Here is a 19,267-nt window from a genome sequence, read left to right on the forward strand (position 1 = left end):
TCTGACATCCCATTGTTGCCAAAGTCAACAAAAAATCATTTTAAGCCTTGTGAGGTGACAAAATCTGCTTCAGTGCTGTGGCTACCAGAACTACTTGTGAGATTTTGCCCCATTATTTGTTTCTTCAACCTCTGTGTTTGGAGTTGGACTGTGCTCTATTTGGCTTTATGTGGCACTAGAATATATTTGCCTTCTACTTCTCCACATGTGATGGTGATGGCCCCAGCTAGCACCATCGGCTTTATTCGTGGTTTTAAAGTTCTTAAATCAGTGAAGACTCTGCTTAAAACAATAATTGCTGAATATGTTTGAAAGTAGAGCCTAAAAGAGGCCTTTGTCTACCTTTTCTAAGGTAATAATATCTAAATCTTCTACCTCTTCCTGATGCTGTTCTTCCCAAGAATGTCGGTCTATAGCTGGCATTTCAGGAGTTGCCTAAATTGACAATCTGTTTTTATTTTGCAAAGAAAGAAAACTGCAAAGGCACAGAGATCAAAATTAATGATAAAATAATTATTATTCAGATTTTTTTTACATTTATATTTAAAACTATGCACTGGTGTTGCATAAGTGCAGTATTAGAAATGGTCCATTTAGAATACATAAATATTGGACTAGGGTTTGGATTTTTGCTCTAATTACTTTGCTGGAACTACTCCTTAAAAAAATCCCTATATCCTTTCCATTCCTTGCCTAAAACACAAAATCATAATGTGAAAAACCATTTTGCTTAGGAAAAGAGGAAAATGGCCTTCAAGTGGACCAACTTCAAATAATTTTTCAGATGATTGCAAATGAATGTGGGAATAAGAGTATCTGTTGCTTTAAGCTGAGTGGGCATTGTTTTAATGGATAGCAAAGTGGGTATGCTGACCAGAGAAATCAAGTTTAGAAAAGGTTTGGATGAACAGAACCTCATGTTTCAAGACAAGGGGCCTCTTGAAAGCTTAAAAAAACATTGGAAGTAGAAGTATAGGCTGAGAATATTTGGCAAGGAAATAAAGTCCAAAACCACAAAAATAATATGTGCATTTTTTAGATCCCTGAAGAGGAGAAGAAAAATGAAACAGGAGTGCCAATATTTATTTTAAAAAAAGGTCCTAGAAAAGATTTTAAAACTGATCTGAGTTGGGAAATTATAATGGCATGTAATACTCGGCTCATCCTGTACAGCATAACATTACAAGAGCTACTTGGAGGAAAGCTTTTAGGGCTTACAAATAAAGAAACATTTTACACAGAAGCATGCTATAAAGAAGGGGAAAAGAGAACTTAATGTAGAGATAAAGTGAGAACATTTTACTAGACCAAAATGTGCAAAGAAAAAATGATAACAGTATTTTGGCGAGATTTTAGAAGTATTTAATATGATTATGGGAATTAAGGCCAAAAAGTTGTTCCTAAAGTAATCTAAATGTATAAAAAAGTAGTAAGAAGTCAATGAAACACTAGGATATTAAATTCCTTTGAATTGTCCTTTCTATTTGCATTCTATGATTCCCATTTTAGAAAAGCAAAATACAAGGCATTTCATTATTTGAACTTACCTGATTTTGAATTTTCTTAATAAATATAACTTCTTTTTACACTTATCTATCTTGACATGATATATCCCTTGTTGTAGTGTACACTTATTTTTCCTGCTAAATCTAAAAGTTGATCATATTCAGTAATTCATCAAACATTTTGAAATTATAAAATGCTTACTCAATGTGGTATTTCATAAACCCTTGGAGTGGGATTCCATGCCATCAATATTTGTCATCTCAATCTGTATTTAGAGTACATGAAGCAATCATGCAGTCTGCCATATACCTAGGGTTAACTCTGCCTTGTTAAATTCTTCTGGAGAAGAAAGTTTGCTGTGTGTTCTTAGGAGCCATTTGTCTTAACCCATGAGGACCTGCATTCAGAATTTCACATTTTCCTTGCTGCAAATTGCAATGCTAGACAACATTTGAGAAAGGGAAATCCCAATCTGTGACAGGACAGAATGATTTTCAGTAATCAATCTCATCCATTTCTAACCTCTAAAAGCATGCAGTGGTGCCAAGCTATTCTCTAATGCCTATTTTGTACATGGGCCAGGTGCATAGCCACACTTCTGTGGCTGGCTATCGATGGCACTCTGATGAAGTGAAACACTGTAATTCGTTTTTGTGGGAAGTTCTCTATGTTTTCTCCACCATGGAGTGTGCTCAGCGAAGGGCCCCAGGGCTTGTGAAAGGACTAGAGAACATTTCTTGTGGGAAACAGCTGAGGGAGCTGGGGGTGGTTAGCCTGGAGAAAAGGAGGCTCAGGGGCACCTCACCACTCTCTACAGCTCTCTGAAAGGAGGGTGCAGTGAGGTGTGGGTCAGTCTTTTCTGCCATGCCTGCAGTGAGAGGACCAGAGGAAATATCCTTAAACTGAGACAAGGGAAATTAAGATTAGACATCAGGAGTTGTTGTTTTCATGTTCTTTTCACTGCTCATCAAACAAACCCACAAAAAGACAAATATATTACATGTTAATGATACATGCATTTTGCACTAGATGTAAACAAAGCTTGAAAAATGTTACAAGTATCAATCAACTCTTTCATTGAGAATTCGGGTTAGAATTAAAATATTCTCAATTTCATTGAGAATTCAGGTTAGAATTAAAATTAGAAATGTGGTTTCAAAAGACAAATGATGAACTTCCACTGAAAACAGTGGATTCAATTCACATACATAGTCATTAATGAACTAACCCAAAGAGCTATTTTAAAAGAAGGAAATATGTAAAAATTCTTTGCAACAGACAGCAAAAGTGATCCTTCTGACTAAAAGGTTAGTGACTGAGAAATAAATAGGAGAGTACAGGCTGTTTTCCTTGATTTCTTTATAGCACCTGATTTTGTGATTACTTCAATTCCAGAGAAGATAATCAAAAGAAAAGGGCCAGTATATCCTTTTGCATGCTGTGTCTGGTGATATGAGATACCAAAAAACAGTATAAAGCAGCAAAAATGAGCCTCAGTACTTAAGTGTTCCTTCTGTGGAGGTAACCTACCAGGGATTCAAGCAAAATGGACACTAGTATTTCAGGACTTCTGGTTAGTGCAGAATTCCAGCTGTTAATTAACAATTCATTATCAATAATAAATATCTACTGAATAATGTTTATGATTAAAAATGCATTGACTCTTAATTGAAAGGGAAAAAAAGACCTTGATTACATCAGAAATAAAATTAAAATAATGGAGGCTTCATATCTGGTCCAAATAGGATAGCACTTCGGTAATGGTTCTGTTTCTCTTCTCTAGAACTTTCCATCTGCATCCCATGCTGCTTTACTAACTGACACTAAATAAGTGTCACCAACAGATGTATTTCCATAGAAGAGAATCTTGAGTTTGAGAGACCTCTCATTCCCTTGTTAGGTGAGAGCGTCATCTTGCTGCAATCAATTCTAGCAAATTGGTATCTTTAAAACATACACAAATTCCTAAGTGAAAAAGATTTTACAAGGAGAAATGAGTTTTAAACCAAACAGCTGCAGCTGATACTAAATTTGAATTAGTTCAAATGTGGATTTTGGCCGGTTGTTTTTATTTTAATAAAAACAGCTTATCTAAGATGTATCTAGAATTCTGGGCTTACTCATGATTTTTCAACTATTAAAACATGCCTAGGCAGGAAGCCTTCAGGAATGTTTTTAGGAGGAAAACTCATAAAACTATCAAAATAAGGAGTACTGACTTTAAGTATAAACAACCAAGTGTTGGAACTCATGGAAATTTTACTTTCAGATAACTTAGTAACATAATTTCTGTGTATTAGCATAGTGAAATGGTTTTATGAACAATGTTTTTATGAATAATGAAAGATACAATACATAAAGTATGTAAAATATGTAAACAGATAGGACTTCATTCATGTCCTATGAAAAAATGAAAAGCTAAAAATCATTCTGGAAGAAAAAAAGGTATATAAGCCTTTTAAAGGGTTCAAATTCAGAAAAATAAAATTACTTTGAATTGGCTGTTATAGCAGCAATAAGAAAGAATCCTGCTACAATGTCAGTAATATCTGCTGTAAATTGAAGATATCTAACAATGGGAGGTTTAATGCATCACAAGAAAATGGTGTAAGATGAATGTTATGGAGGATGGCAAAAATGGGTAGTATATCTTGGACAGGAAAACGTTACAACAGAAATACTGAAATAATTCAGATAATTTGATAATGGCAAGATAATCTGATATTTGTAGGACTAATAGACAGTTAAGAAGAGTGTAATTGAGGGCATTAATTGAATTATAGACTCCTTTATTTCCTCTGATTTCCTATTCCATTCTACTGTTTTACTGGAGTGCTATCATGTGTCATTCATTTAATAGTGGGTTGAATGTACCTCTGTGTAGTTGCAATTGCTTTATACTTAATTAAAATAGAGGAGGAAGTGAAAGCCAAGCAGTGTATGATTGGTATACAGTGTGCTTTTAGTGTTGACTTATAATAACTATGCTGTGGTATATATCAACACATCATAAATGTATTAATGTGAATCCTCTAATATGTTAATATATAGAATATAGTTAATAGAAAAATTTCTCTTTACAAAAAAAAAACAACTAGAAACATTTTTGATACAAAAAGTGGTTTTCTGATGTATGATGCTTTGTCAAGGAGCTAATTTTTTGACAAATTTGCTGGCTGCTGTAGATCTGGTTACATCTACATATATGTCAAACTCCTCCCTCTGAGACTGTTCTCATATTTTAGCTTTTTAAATGTGAGTGGTTTTGTCAGACTTTCTTCTCTTTAATTTAAAAACCTGCGTATTTTCAAAAATTATGTATCAGATAGCAGCATAATATATTCAGAGAAGCAGTGTGCTTCAATCTTCAGAGTCATTGTTCTTGTCCACCTGAATTTCACATACATCATACCAGTGGTATCCTAGCATCTGATCTCAACAAAAGAAAATCAAGGAAAACTTTGTTTATTTAGCTTATCAAAGAGAAGGCTAAGCAGTAAGTGGATCCAGTCTGTAATTATCAACACAAGGAAAAGTTACCTGATACTAGAAAGCTCACAGACAAAAGTGTCACAAGATCTATCAGAGTTAAAAGGAAAAATAAGGTACAGATTTTTAACCATTGCAACAATTTAGTGTACGAGGTAGCATTCCACAGCTGACCTGTGACTGAATAGAGGGAGTCCATAGTCTTTTGCCATGTCTGAGTGACCTCCAAAGAATCAAGCTCCTTCCCTTCTTCCAAGCTGTGTTTAACTGGTGTGGAAAGCTGAGGTGAATGGAACAGTGTCATCAGGTGCAATGTTGGTCCAAGAGTTCTGTCTGTAACTTACCCTCGTGTAAACAGTACCGGGGGAACGCTGTGTTCTTCCAACTGGTGTCTGTGGAGGACAGAACTAACTCTGAATGCCTTTCCATGTGCTGAAGCACTTTTTTGTTGTTTCTGCTATTAACATCCTCTCTGAAATAGACTCATCGTGGTTATGAGAAAAAGGCTGTACCCCAAGTTCTCAAACTGAAATTAGCTTTTTCATATATGGAGACGTGTTACTAACTTGAAGCTACGTCAGTGAAAAGATTGAAGAAATACAATTCCCATTTCCTCAAGCATGAAGGATCACTGACAGCAGCAGCATATGATCTCCCTAACATTTTCCTGTTCAGAAGCTGGGGGAGGTCATGATTAGGGGAAGTAAAGACCTCAGAGGAGTGAGTAAAGCTCTGAGAGCTGGTGTATGACAGCTTTTGTGTACCTGATGGAGAGCAGAGAAATTAAGTCTCTTCAGTCTGAAACGTTCCTTTAGGGAAGGTGTTCACGTTATTTCTTTGTTTCACGGAGGCTGCAATTCTCTCAGTGGCTGCAGCCCAGGTACAGGCACGGTCTACAGAGGCTGGGAAACGCAGATGGCTGTGGTGAGGATTCCCATCCCAAACAAGTGACACCTCCTAGGAGTGCCATGGCAGAGCCCACCTGAGCAGAGGTGCAGGGCTGAAGGCAGCCTGCCAGCTGATGAAAATGATTGGAAAAGAATTGTTCTACAGTGCACGATACAAGTTAATAAAAATGACATACAATTACATTGTGTCTTTTTTGTCTATTTTTTGAACATCCAAAACACTGAAAGAAAAGTGAAAAAATATTATTTGATATTAATATCTAGTCTTATATTAATGCAACTAGTTGAGAAAATTTAAAACAGGAAAAGCAGTGCTAATTTTAAACTATTTTATTTTAAAATATTTTCACATTAAGTTTAAAATGCAAATAAAACTGTTAAATTTTGTCCATGGTTTGGAATATTTGATATATCTAACTTCAGAAAAATTATTATGGTGACATACTGGTTTTGCTATTTTTTGTACTTATTAATAGAATGGGAGGACTTGTAATGTATGACCCTGAAGTGGATGTGAATAGCAAGTTGTATTATTTTGGTTGTTCTTTGCACAAGGCAGCCTCAGAAGTAAATCTGGTATCTGAAAGATAACTGACAACTGTGTCATGCACACTGTTGGAAGAAGATAAGCATAATTTCAAGTGTGTCTGTTTCCCTGTACTTGTTTGTAGTTTGAGGTTTTGGCCTTTTTGAGGAAATTAATTTGATGCAACATATGAGAAATAGATCTTAGGAGTATCAGGGTACAGTAATTGCTGATATTCTTCTAACAGCAGGTACTCCTTTTTTTGCATTTCTTAAAAACATTTAAGTTCATTTTAAGTCACTGGTTTTAAGTGTTAAAGGGACATGATGAACTTGATTGATCGGTTAAATTTCCTCTGTTCTTATATAATATTTTATAAAAAAATTCCTGCTAATAACTCTCACCTTGACTTTATTTAAAGGTCCTTGCATATACTGAAGGCCTTCATGGAAAATGGATGTTCAGCGAAATTCGAGCTGTTTTTTCAAGACGTTATCTTCTCCAGAACACAGCTTTGGAAGTGTTTATGGCAAACAGAAGTAGGTCAAAATTTTTCTTGTTGCATAAAATTGTGCTAGTGGTTGTTTTGTGCTTTATTTATCTTAAAAGGAAAATTCTGTGCTTCCTTTGATAAAGTGCTTATGTCCGTTCTATAATGCTTCCTCTCATATGTGCTCAGTGCAAATTTTATTAAAATCAATCATCTAAATCAATCTCACTGCTTCCTGTCCAGCAGTGAGATTTATTTACAGAATCAGATCATTGCAATTGGTAAATTCTTCAGATATTGGACAGGAAATTTGCTTTTTCAATTGTCTCACCCTTCTCAATTGTCTGTAAATATTTTAGTGGAACATATAAAATGATATTTCTTTTCCTAATTATAAAAGGAATTAAAGTTAAAAAGTACCAGAGCAATAAATGGATCTACTCGGTTTTCTGTATCTGCTACTCTGAATCACAGTTCACTGGCTGGTGAGGTGTGTAGTGGTCTTTTGCCCTCAGGATCTCTTATGTAAATTTTGATTTCAGCTGGAGAGGGAATTGAACAATTCCTTATTCCTGGCTGTTTTAAGGCACTAGTTAGAAGAGCAAATGCCAAGCCAGCTAATGAACAGCTTCTCAGCCTGATAAGAGATTTTATGGGTTAATAGTAAAGTGTTGTTCCTCTGAAGTAAACAACACTCAGGTCTTCTGCAAAATGGGAGGCAATGCTAAAATGTTAACCAGCTAATTATACATAGGTGTGAAGAATGTCAGGAGTTTCTGTTGTACCTTGGATCCCCAGGAGGATAAAAGTGGAACTGACTTCTCTCCCCAAATAAAAACCTGAGCATTTTAAAAATACATGCAGATTAAGAAACAGACTGCTGCAAATGTTTTACTGGTACATATTTTCCTTTCTTCATTTAGCTTCTGTTATGTTTAATTTTCCTGACCAAGCAACAGTGAAAAAAGTTGTGTACAGCTTACCACGTGTTGGAGTAGGAACCAGCTATGGTTTGCCACAAGCCAGGTAATTTAATTAACATAGTTTTTATATTTTGTGTTTATTGTATTATACAGCTGTTTTTATATTTTAAATATCAGTGCTAAAACATTATTCCTGTCAACTCTAGATTTTCTTTGTCTTAAGGTTAGTATGAGAAACATTACCCTTTACTTACTATATGGCCTGTTAGTATATGGAATAGAAGTAAAAGAAGTAAGAGATAAAAAAGTAAAAGAAGTAAATTAGATAATTAGATTTTTTCCTTTTCAATTACAGGAAATAAGCACCTTCCATCAAAAATACTTACACCTTATCTCTTCAAAGTCTGGTTTTAAAAATGTATAATCAAATGTTCATACTTGCTGTGATTTTATGCAGGGTGTGAAACTGAACTTGACTAGTTTTTGTGTTTGCTGAATGTAAATTATTTTATATATATGAATGTGTGGGATTTTACTTCATTTCTTATCAGCATAGTGGCTATTTTGCAATTTTCAAATTTCTTCCTTTCATTAGTATAGTGCATTCTTCTTCTTTTCTTTCCAAAATTGAGGAGCATATATATTTTTGAAAGAACGATTAAGGTTGAGTTTTAGAGATTTGCACATACTATGGTCAACTACAGTTTTTATTCCCTCATCAACATCAACATCAAATCAGCCTATGGCCAGAAATAAGGCTGCAAATTGTCAGATCTCATATTATGAAAGTATTCGTGTTTCAGGGGAGGTGAGATGATTTTCATGTATATTTCACTGTGTTAGAGTGGGGACATTTTTTGTTTGTTTTTCGGTTCAGGATTAATTTCTGGTCAAAATGAGACAGAAATAAAGAAATATGAGGGAGCGAGGAAACAGCATGATATTAACAAAATATGGTGCTTTGGGCTCAGCCCCCCATTTGGCTTGATTTGGTCAAAAAGCAAATGACTTAACCTTCAGTGTAGTGTCTGGGATGTGTCTTTCTCTATGTCATTTCCTGCGAACTAAAACTTCAGATTGTCCTTGTTTTATCCCAGTGCAAAATGTGGAAATACTCTGAAGTGTCAAAGCATTTGTAGAATTGGAGAGCTGTTTCATTCCCATATGAACATCATTCCCTGTCATGAGCCCAAGAGTCTCATGATACCTAGGGCTTGATCTCCTGAGTGTGCTGAAGTCTTTAGGCAAACTGCCAAATTTCTCAAGTTTTCAGTGAGATCAAGGCGAAATTGGGGCATTTATTTGGAAGGCGCATCTTGTTAATATTTGCATTGTTCTTCCATATACTAAAGTTAAAGGAAATGCTGTCTCTAAATGGAAAGTAATAGCATTCTTTTCTGAAATAGAAATGGCCACATGTTCTAGCACAAACAAAATGCAAATTTCTCAATCAGAATTTCATATTTACAGTGACATTTTTTACTTTTGAAATTCATATCCTTTGTGCATTATTCAGTGAATAATTGTCTGAAAAAGTTTGTTGATATATAATTATTTAGAAAAGTTTCAACTTCAATATAATATGCACTTATTTCCATACCTTTTGATTAAAGTTCAATTTGAATCGAAAATGGGCTTGCTAGCCTTCAGAATATATCTGGCATATGGTAGTGAAGTTATTTTTCTTTCTTTCTTTATTTTTGTGTAATCAGTGTATGATTTATGCATAATGAAAACTCCATAATCATGTTTCTTTCTCTTTTTTCCCCTGTCTGCATAACCTTATTGTCTTCAGTAGGATTGCAGTGGAATAACTGAGGGGAAATATGGCTCTATAACTGCCCTGTAGTTAATCTTTTGTTGATGTTAGAAAATAGTTTTCCTTCCTGTGAATATGTTGGCTCTGGAATGCTAATTTTTAAAATTATGCTTATTTGCATAACTAAAATAAGGTGAAATTATGCTGAGTAACCAAAAGGAACTGCTATACTGAGTGAAATATTATCTTTTTTTTTATCATCACAGTTTTCCATATTAAGTTGTACCTTAAAATAACTTAAGAAAAGAAGATCTTTCTGATTGTTTTGCTTAAGTTCTTTAGTTCTATTTCTGCAAGTAATATTTCCTCTCTGATACTACTCTGATAAATGTCACCTAGAGTTAATTACAGTATCATAAAGGCTTGCACTCATAATGGAAACATTCCAAAGAAGTAAATTACTTTTAATGCAGTACACGGCTTTTAAGTGTATTTCTGTTTTCCTGGTGAAATCCTGGAATTAAGAAAGGTGAAAGGAAGTAGAAGTAAATAGAAATATTTATGATCTAATAGCTCAAAGGTTTAGAAGCAGGTGAACCATCGTGACTTCCAAAGACTCTACAGACCTGCTGTTGAGAGCAAGTCTTTGGTTTGCCTCTGCTGCCTTTCGAAACAGCTTTGATTCAATAGAGTTCAATTTAATTGCTTTGATTCAACAGAGTTCAAGCCTGTCCTTAATGTTACAAAGAAGTAATTACATCCTTAAAATAAGTCACGTGTTGAAGACCTCAGTCTGATTTAGTAATCAAATTAGTCTGTCTTTGATAAATGCATTTTCACTGTTTCTGAAACGTGTTGCATTGATTGTAGTTTCCTCATGACCTTGCCAAATGGTACAACTGGGCAAACAATGCCGTGTCTTTTAACTTCTGCAGCTCCATTTAATTCTACATAGGTAGAATAATATCCACTTTTTTAGCATGGTATTATCAGACTTCTTTTTATGCTTCTAACCCCTCAGGTGTTAGAAGGGACACACACATTACTGAAGTCTTTTTATTGAGGGCAACATCACAGCTCAGAAACTAGCTGTGAGCTGCCCGATGGTTTCCTAGAATACTGAGATCAAAGAATTGGTAAAAGATACAGTATCTTTGCCCCTAAAGACACTGACACCTTCCCCTGAAATTCTGTGGGCTATTAAAGCATTAGAGAAAACAATGGATTCAGTTAATAAAACCAAGAAATTAAAATTATATGTTTTTCTGAAAAAAAAATGTATTTTGGCTGTTACAGTAACTATATTCAACATCAGCTCAGTTCTGCCGTGTCAGCAGCTTGGTGATGGATCTCCATATCTCAATACAGCTGGTCCAGAGGTTGAGTTTTGTGAAGGGAGAGAGGTATAAAAACTAAGATTTTATGCCATCAAAGTATAAAACCCTTCTTAGAACTTTGATTAAAATGATTGTTGATGAGTTTTTTGCCTTTCATTGGGAAATTACTTTCCCAAGTCCTTATTTTTTTTTTTCTCTGAACAGGAGCTACACAATACATGACATCATGCAGGTGCAAGGCACTTAAATATTTTTGTATGAGATTGCATTGTATCTAACTAAATTAAAAGTGACTGTGAAAGGGGGTGTGTCATATTGCACACATGGAATATATAACATCCCTTCCTTCACCAAAATGGCCTGAATTGTTTTCTAAATAAATTTAAATGTATAAAATTTGAAAAATTGGATCATTCTGTTGTACATCAGAGTCTTCTGCAGTTCTCATTTTGAGTAGATATTTTTTGGTTCTCTAGAAGCAAAGGAAACACATTCATTTGTGCATCTTCATACTGGTGATGGCATATTGAAGAAAGAAATAGTTTGATCAAAGTTGGGTGGTTTTAGCAAAACAGAAAACAGTGGGTCTTCCTGTGTTAGCTGAAACAAGCAAGTGTGGAACCAATTTATTGTGCATAATTTCTTCCAGTCTCTGTTGAAAAAATGTGAGTCTTTCAAACACAGTAGATAAGGAGTAAATAAGGATTTTTTTAGTATATTTTGATTTTCTGTAGAGTTCGCTCAAATCAGGCATTCAAATGCAAAGTCCAGCACTTGACAGTTCATAGATTTTTGAGACTCCCTAGGAGACTGTGAATAAAGTCTGAAAGCAGCTACTAAGCTGATACATAAATATTGTTTTGTCATGGGAGGAACAGAAAGTCTGTGACACAAATGCTTTGTAAATTTAATGATCTCTTTAGTATTTTTATTTTGTATGTTTATTAATTTGCATGTAACATTAGTCAGAATTTACAGGAAAATACATGTCTTTGAGAGTTGTACTATAAAAGTAGTTGTTATTCTATGAAATGCAATATTAGGTATGATTACATTTGGATATTTCTTTAGATGAATTGTTTCATAAGCATTATAGAAACAACTTTAAAATATTTTGCATTGTTTCCTGTGTACTAGTAAAGTGCATTTGTGTTTGGTATCCTATAGTCTACTGTAAAATAAGGCCAGCCAAGCCTGCAAGACCTGACACACTGCTATTTGGGCAAATACCCTTGCATGGTCATTTTTGTATGCCCAGTTTTGGAAGCTGAAATATGGCAGACATTGACAACTTACACACTGGCAATTTAGACAAATAATTGTAATAACAGTCACATGCCAATACTCACTCATCCTTTCTCTGGAAATAGAGTTTAGTGCATCTCCAGGAGTATGTGCATGTATCTTTAGAATTAGGTGGTTCACATTTTTGCAAACACTGCACAGTTTGACACCTTGTCTATCACTAAGTTTTAAGAAGATACTCAGCTTCCAGAGTCCAAAAATAACACATAGTGTGCCCAGGGTGCAACTGAAAGCTGAAGCATTGGTTGTCCCTATTTGATCTTGATAAGTTGTATATATACTACCACATACATTCTTCAAATTCATTGAATTCAGACTACCCATTTGGAATTGTCTTTTTTATTGTTGATGTTCTTAACAGGTATAAACATTTCTCTATTTTTACACATTTCTAAGATCTAAAAAAGGTTTCTGAGGAAATTAATTTATTATCTTTTTAAAGATTTCCTTGTCTTTCTCCTTTTTTTAAGGCAAGAACTATTTTCTCTAGAAATGAGTTTTGAACAATGAGACTGCTTCTGCCTGTTGCAGATTTTTTTCTTTAATGCATTAGTCTAGACTGACTCTAGTCTCCTATGTTTTACCAACCAGGGACAGTATATACAATGGTTAATTTAACACTTGCTGCATGATATTTGTTTGTTGTGATGTTGTCAAATTGAATATAGAAGAGTTGAGGTTTTCTGCTTTTTTCTTGCTTGGCAAGTAGTTTCTCCTTTATCCAGCCATCTAAGTTTCAAAAAATATGTGGAAAATGAGTATCATAGACATTCCTGCTCCTCTTCCAAATTTGAATGAAATGCAATTTAGAAGTCATTATGAAGAGACAGACAGATGAACATGTGAGCAGATAACTGAGTAAAATTTGTTTCTTTCAGAAACCAGGCTATAAATAAAAATCTTCAGGCTTGCTGGGATTTAGGAAAGAATCATGGGTAGTTGACCATAGAGGAGGTGCACAAATTGTGCAATAAATATAGTCAACCTGTGTGATGGAAGTGTATGTCACTTTAATCTATCACTCACATTAATGAATTTATCTCAATATATCCTTTTGAAACAGGGACATGGTATTCCTCTTTTATTCCTTCTGGACAAGCCTGGCACCAGGAGGTCTGCAGTTTCTTTTAATCCCAGTCTTTTAACCAGATTCAGAATAAAATAAACCACAAAATATAATATTCTGATTTATTGCAATGCTGTAGTAGAGATAAAATAAAACATAGTTCCTAATTTTAGACATTTCTGAAATAAGGGTAATAGTGTCTTCTTGACTTCATTAAATGAAATAAAAAAGCCTCTGAGACAACCTGAAATTAATCACACTAAAAATGTTGCCCTACATCTTAACATTTAATGAGACTCTTAAAAAATCATTCTTTAAATGCATTTCCTAGGAGAATCTCTCTGGCCACACCCCGACAACTTTATAAATCCTCCAACATGACTCAGCGCTGGCAGAGACGGGAGATATCCAACTTTGAATACTTGATGTTCCTCAATACTATAGCAGGTAAGGCTTCTGCCTCTTTAATCCCTCGTAATATGTTTATGCTTGTCAAAGTCCTAAGCAACGTGACTCAATAGAATACATTCATCCCACTAGAATTCGGCTGCAGCTTTGTGATATATTCTGAAACACACACACATTTTATCAGAAAATGCACAACCTATCACGGAGACTTTAGATTCATGTATTGCTGTGAAGGCTGTTCCTTGCTCCCCTTCTGCCATTTCCTCTGCTGACAGCTTTGTCTGAAGTTTTATTAGAGTCAACAAACCATTGCCAGAGAGTGTCTGGAAATAATAATGGGAAAATGTAATTTCGCTACTTCATCATTCTCAGCAACAGCAACTAGACAGCAGAATAACAACAGTATTCTGCCTAGTACAGATGTCACCTGGATTGTGGTATGATTAGATTACAGCATCTTTTCTCATTTACTTCTTTGAGATGAAATACAATATCAGATTAGGTATTTAAAATGAGAAATAACTGCCATAGACATCCATTTGTTATTGGCAAAAGAGCTTTTCTGGCAATTGTCATTAATTAAACATTCAGGAAGATATTACTCCTTTCACCTTTCCCTTTTCTATGTGTTAACTCCAGTGTTAATTTTAAATGTAAAAAGCAGCAGTTTTCTACACCATATACAGAGATTTCCAGGAGGTTGTCTACTATTATGATTCCTGCCTGTAGCACACATGCTGCTTATGAACCTGCCTGTGGAGAGCCTCATACAGACATTTCACTTCAGTGAGCTTTAATTTGAAACCCAAATTAAATTCCACCAGGCATCACTTTGTACTCCAGTGTTACAACTCTCATCTTTACTTGGTCCTGACTCTTATGCTCGAGGTTATTCTCAGGCCAGACATAAGACACATGTAAGTGTGAAACCCAAAGGTAGCACTCGTTATGCTGACCAGTCTGGGGACAGTCACTGCACTCTTCCCAGTAGGACAGTGGCAGAATTCAGGAGCTGTCAAACTCGTTTGCTTTGAACCCTCAGGCTTTGGCCTCTGTGCTTAGCTGATAGTCACCATCCATGCATCGAGTCTTGTGGATGTTAATAAATGTGTCATCAACTTATCCCAGTGTGATACACAAGTGTTACCACTGAACAGTTGGAATTCTGAGGGCATGTTTACCTTGTGCAGTGGAGCAAAAAGCAGAATCCCTGAAACTACTGGAGATCAGGGCTGGAAAGTCCATATGGTGAAGTCCAATGCAAGTCACCAGCCTGGTTCCCAAGCATTTCAGCTGCGGTCCCGCAGATCTCTGCTGGAGGAAGGAGCCCTGCTGAGTGTTTATTGCCTCTGGTGCAGTGCCAGAATGCCTCTATCCTGCTTCTGGACACTGGCCTGTCTCCAGCTGCTCCGTGCCTCTCACGCATCCGGTGCCCTTCTAGTGATGAGGAAATGCAGGCAGACCCTTGCCGGCTCCCTGACTGCTTCACCTGAACTTGGAGGATTTACTGGAGAACTGGGAAGTTAGCCTAGGTCCCCTCAGTCCTTGTCCAATACATTACCAACAGAACTATCCTTTGCTGGTAATTTCCTTTTTGTGTATTCATTTCTTCTGTGAGCAGTGAATTTAAGTTATTTGAATGAGAGTAGACAAGAGATAGGCCATTTTTTTTTTTCAAAATTTTTAATCAGTTTAAAACTCTAAGGTCATTATTTTTTAGGTGCCTCACCAAAGCATTCAGACCTGGAAGACAGCGTTATGCCTGAAGTCAATTAGAAATTGCAGTAACACACTAAAATATCTCGGTTAACAAGATTCAGCCTGAGCAGATTCCCTCAGAGTATCTCAAAGGTCTCAACAAAAATATTTTTGACCTGTTTTTTGATACTAGTACTACTGGGCAAGTTTTATAGCCGAACACTTGGGGTGATTGCATGAGACAGGATTCTCTTAAGGCCATTTAGTGTCACTCATCTGCTTTACAACAGGATGGCTTGATATTAGCATTCCATGTTCCACCTGCTATGGCCAAGATTTGAAGTATTACTGACTATTTGTTATTTTTGGTGTGTGTCCATGAATTTCTGTCCTGTTGGAAAAAAATTGTTTGGTCACTACCCCTAGAAGTCTCTCTCTCTGACTCAAGGCATTTAATTTCTAGCAGATTTATTGGTATCAGTCTCTTACAGATAACCCTCATTTGTTCATGTAATCTCAGAATGACATAGGTTAATTGCATAGGATGCCTTGCTCATTTCACATCGTTGTCTACCATCTCATAAAATCTTTCAGCAGTATGTGATTTAAAAAAAAAATTAGAATAAAATTTATCCTTGGTAGCTGAACTTGCCAATGACACACACAAAACCTTTTCTGAAAATAACACCAGAGAATGAAAGCTGACTGAAACCCAACAGGCAATTCTATACATGACAATAAGGTCTTTATTCTAGTTTGGAACAAAATCCAAAGTTTTCCAACTTTTTGACAGAAGTAAAAAATCCCCTCAAGTTATTTTTTGGAAGATCAACCAGGTTTTTTAGTTTTAATGAAGTCTGCACTTCATCTAGAAAGCTCAGTTCCAAAAACTCATGAAGTACTTGGGGATATTTGCTAAGAATCTCCTCATAAAGTTCATGGCAAGGCAGAAACCCACCCACAATAGAGTGCACATGAGCTCAAAGTCTGGTCACTGGGGAGAAAGTTTTGAAGAAGAAATATATGTTAGAAAGTCTAGAAGTTCTCACATCCCCAAGCTGATCCTGGCTCCACCATTGCAAGACCTTGTACCACCAGGGAAACTGGGAACTGGGGTTGGAACTGGGAACTGGGAAACTGCAGGGTTGGAAGCTGTGAGGCAGTCTAAGTGACAGCACTGATTTAACAGAACAGCTTTGCCTGCATTTCTGTGAGTCTTTTTGAAAGGTGTTCCTCAAAAATACTGCCCTTACAACAAATAACTGTTTTCTGATAAAGCACTACCAAAATTAATAACTCTACCAGAAATACAGTACTGGAAGCGAAGAACCTCTACTACTTGTTGCCCTGGTTTTGATAACTGCCCAAGTACACCTGTATTAAACAGACACAAAATCTTATATGCACTGTAGACAGGACCTTCAACAGTCAGAAGAAAATACAGGATTTTCTATTTTGTAGACAAAAATAGAGTACTGAATATACTTGTGACCTCCTTTGCTAAGTAAAGATGTATTTTCTTTTCTTCTTGGAAATCCAATTTCCAATTACAGTCCTAATTATACTCTTTTGTAATGAGATTCCATAAGAAATATCTCCTTATAAGTTACAACTTCTCTGCCAGTAATTGTTAGTGTAGCAGCAATGACCTAGTTTTAGTATATAACTGTTTATTTAAGCAGCATCTTATTCTCTAATGGTATTATTGTTTTCTCTCAACAATGGATAAATATATATGGAGAAATATATCCATCCTTTTTTTTTTATATTCATGTTGCCATTAAGCTCCTACTGGCTTATTCAGCAAATCTGAGCTGTAGCTTAGTCAGAAACATGGAGGTTTGACACTTAAGAATTGTGGATTATCTGCTGGTAAGTGGGTGATAAGTAAGGTCACTTCACTGTTTTCTCATCCAAATAGAGGTCCACTAATAAAGTGGTTTAGCACATCTTTTGCCCATTCTTTGTAGCTTCCTTTTTTTCTTCCAATAGTGCTTAATTAGTTTCTAGCCCTCTACAAAAGAGTAAGAAAGCACTCATGTTTCTTTGTTATCCTCCTCTGAAGTTACGCGAGAAGCAGTCGCCTTGGAAGAGTGATGCTCAGAAGTGAGGGTTCTGACACCAGCTTATTTCTCCCATTGTGACATCATGCTGCCAGGTCCTTTCCCACAAGAAGTCCTTTGCCTCTTTATTAATACTGTTAATTACACAGACTGGTTGGTGTCTGTACAACAGAACTGCTGAAATAAATACATTAATCGCTTCTTAAATCTCTCCCTGGTTTTCTGTTCTGTCTGTCCTGAGAAGCATGGCCCCTGGCTGTTCTATAGGTCCTCAGTATTTGAAGTATGCTCTTGAAAAAATTCCATCGTTCTATGACATTTTCTTCAATTCTTATGTCATCCTTTTACCCCCTAGAAACATTGCTATGCTTCATGTTTAGATTAATTGTTTCTGCTGTGATCTGCGCTCACAGATCTTATATGCCTAACAACTTTCTACTTCAGCTCTCAAAGGTCTCTCTTTCTTGATCATTTCCTATCCAATCCTATGTGTGATTGCTGGCACTTGCACTGGCCTGATGTCTCGCTGCAATTTCAGTTCAAAATTTCTCCATCTTCAAAATTCTAAAGCCTTGTTTCAACCTGTTTCTCTGGCCCCCTAGTCAGCTATTTTCTCACCTCCCTCTTCTGTTTCCAAGCTCTTCACCTCTTTCTTGCCCTCTTTTCTGGCTCGAGCATATTTCATCATGTTTACAGCTCTGGGCTTTCCTCCCAAAGGTAAACACTGCACTCTGCTACTTATCAATCAGTCTCAGTGTTATACTCTCCATGGCCCTGGTTTTTGTCCTGGCTCTGTAGACATAAGCCTTCCTGGTCACCTCCCCCCTCCTCTCTCTACCTGCTTCATTCTCAGGCATCCTTTTGTTTTTGCTGTGATTATACTCATTGTCCTCTCTGTATGGGACCAGCATATATGTCAACTGAACCCTCTGGGTGATATAGGAAACAAGTAATTTTTACTATTCTCAGTTAAAAGATTATTAAAAAGAGTGCTTAAAAGTAATCCCGTTACAGCAAAAGGCGTCAGGAGGAGTGGGAACAAGAAGTTGTTTTTTAATATCATTGAAGTGCTCACTGTTTTAGCTAGAAGTCTAGATTTCAAATCCATTTCTCAGTATTTAACTAATTTCTGCTGTTTGATTTCAAATTTGCAGTACATTAAATGTGTGCATGCATTTGTATTTATTGGAATTTTAATTCTTTTAAATCCTACATGCCACTGATTTTAAAAGAAATGAAGAATAATTGCATCCATAATTTTTGTGCGTAATTTCTTCTAGTGGAAAGGGATTATTTTTACAGGTTTATGGAAAAAAAATTACATCCTCAATTAGGTAATAAATTCAGATGAACTTCTTCCCCCTCACCTTTTTTTTTTTGCCTGCTTAGCATTTTCCACTTTTTTACTCTGTGATGTACAAGCCCTCACTGGTTAATTATGTATATATTTAGCTACTGCATGTGTTGGGCTTATTATTGTCATCTAATTAGATGTAACTCGAACTACTTACTTCTAGAAAAATCATTAAAAATTCTTTCCTAATGACCTAGAGATGACAAAATGTCTGTAAAGTGTGAAGAAGCAGACAAGCACAGGAACATTGCTCTTAAAGAGTGTTAATCCAGATGCTGCAATCATCTAATTAAACAATATTTTGCTGTCATTAACATTTTCACCAAGGAATTGCAGTTATAATTTCTTTGTCAGCTGTCTCTAGCTCGCTTTACCTTAGAAACTAAAGTGCCATATAAAAACATTAAATTGGATGGTTTAATTAAAAAGTTTTTT

The 19,267-nt window shown here is 35.7% G+C and overlaps 1 protein-coding gene across 5 annotated transcripts in view; it reads left to right on the top strand.

Annotated features, from left to right (window-relative positions):
• The window catches only part of NBEA (neurobeachin), a 453,368-nt gene that overhangs the window by 347,421 nt on the left and 86,680 nt on the right, over positions 1 to 19,267 (top strand). For all 5 annotated transcript variants that reach the window (XM_058800580.1, XM_058800578.1, XM_058800579.1 and 2 more), the window contains 3 exons: positions 6,851 to 6,968; positions 7,843 to 7,945; positions 13,641 to 13,756. In XM_058800580.1, coding sequence (XP_058656563.1) covers positions 6,851 to 6,968; positions 7,843 to 7,945; positions 13,641 to 13,756 — 337 coding nt within the window. The remainder of the gene's footprint in view (positions 1 to 6,850; positions 6,969 to 7,842; positions 7,946 to 13,640; positions 13,757 to 19,267) is intronic.

This window comes from Ammospiza caudacuta, chromosome 2 (assembly GCF_027887145.1).
Source record: "Ammospiza caudacuta isolate bAmmCau1 chromosome 2, bAmmCau1.pri, whole genome shotgun sequence".
Taxonomy (NCBI): Eukaryota; Metazoa; Chordata; class Aves; order Passeriformes; family Passerellidae; genus Ammospiza; species Ammospiza caudacuta.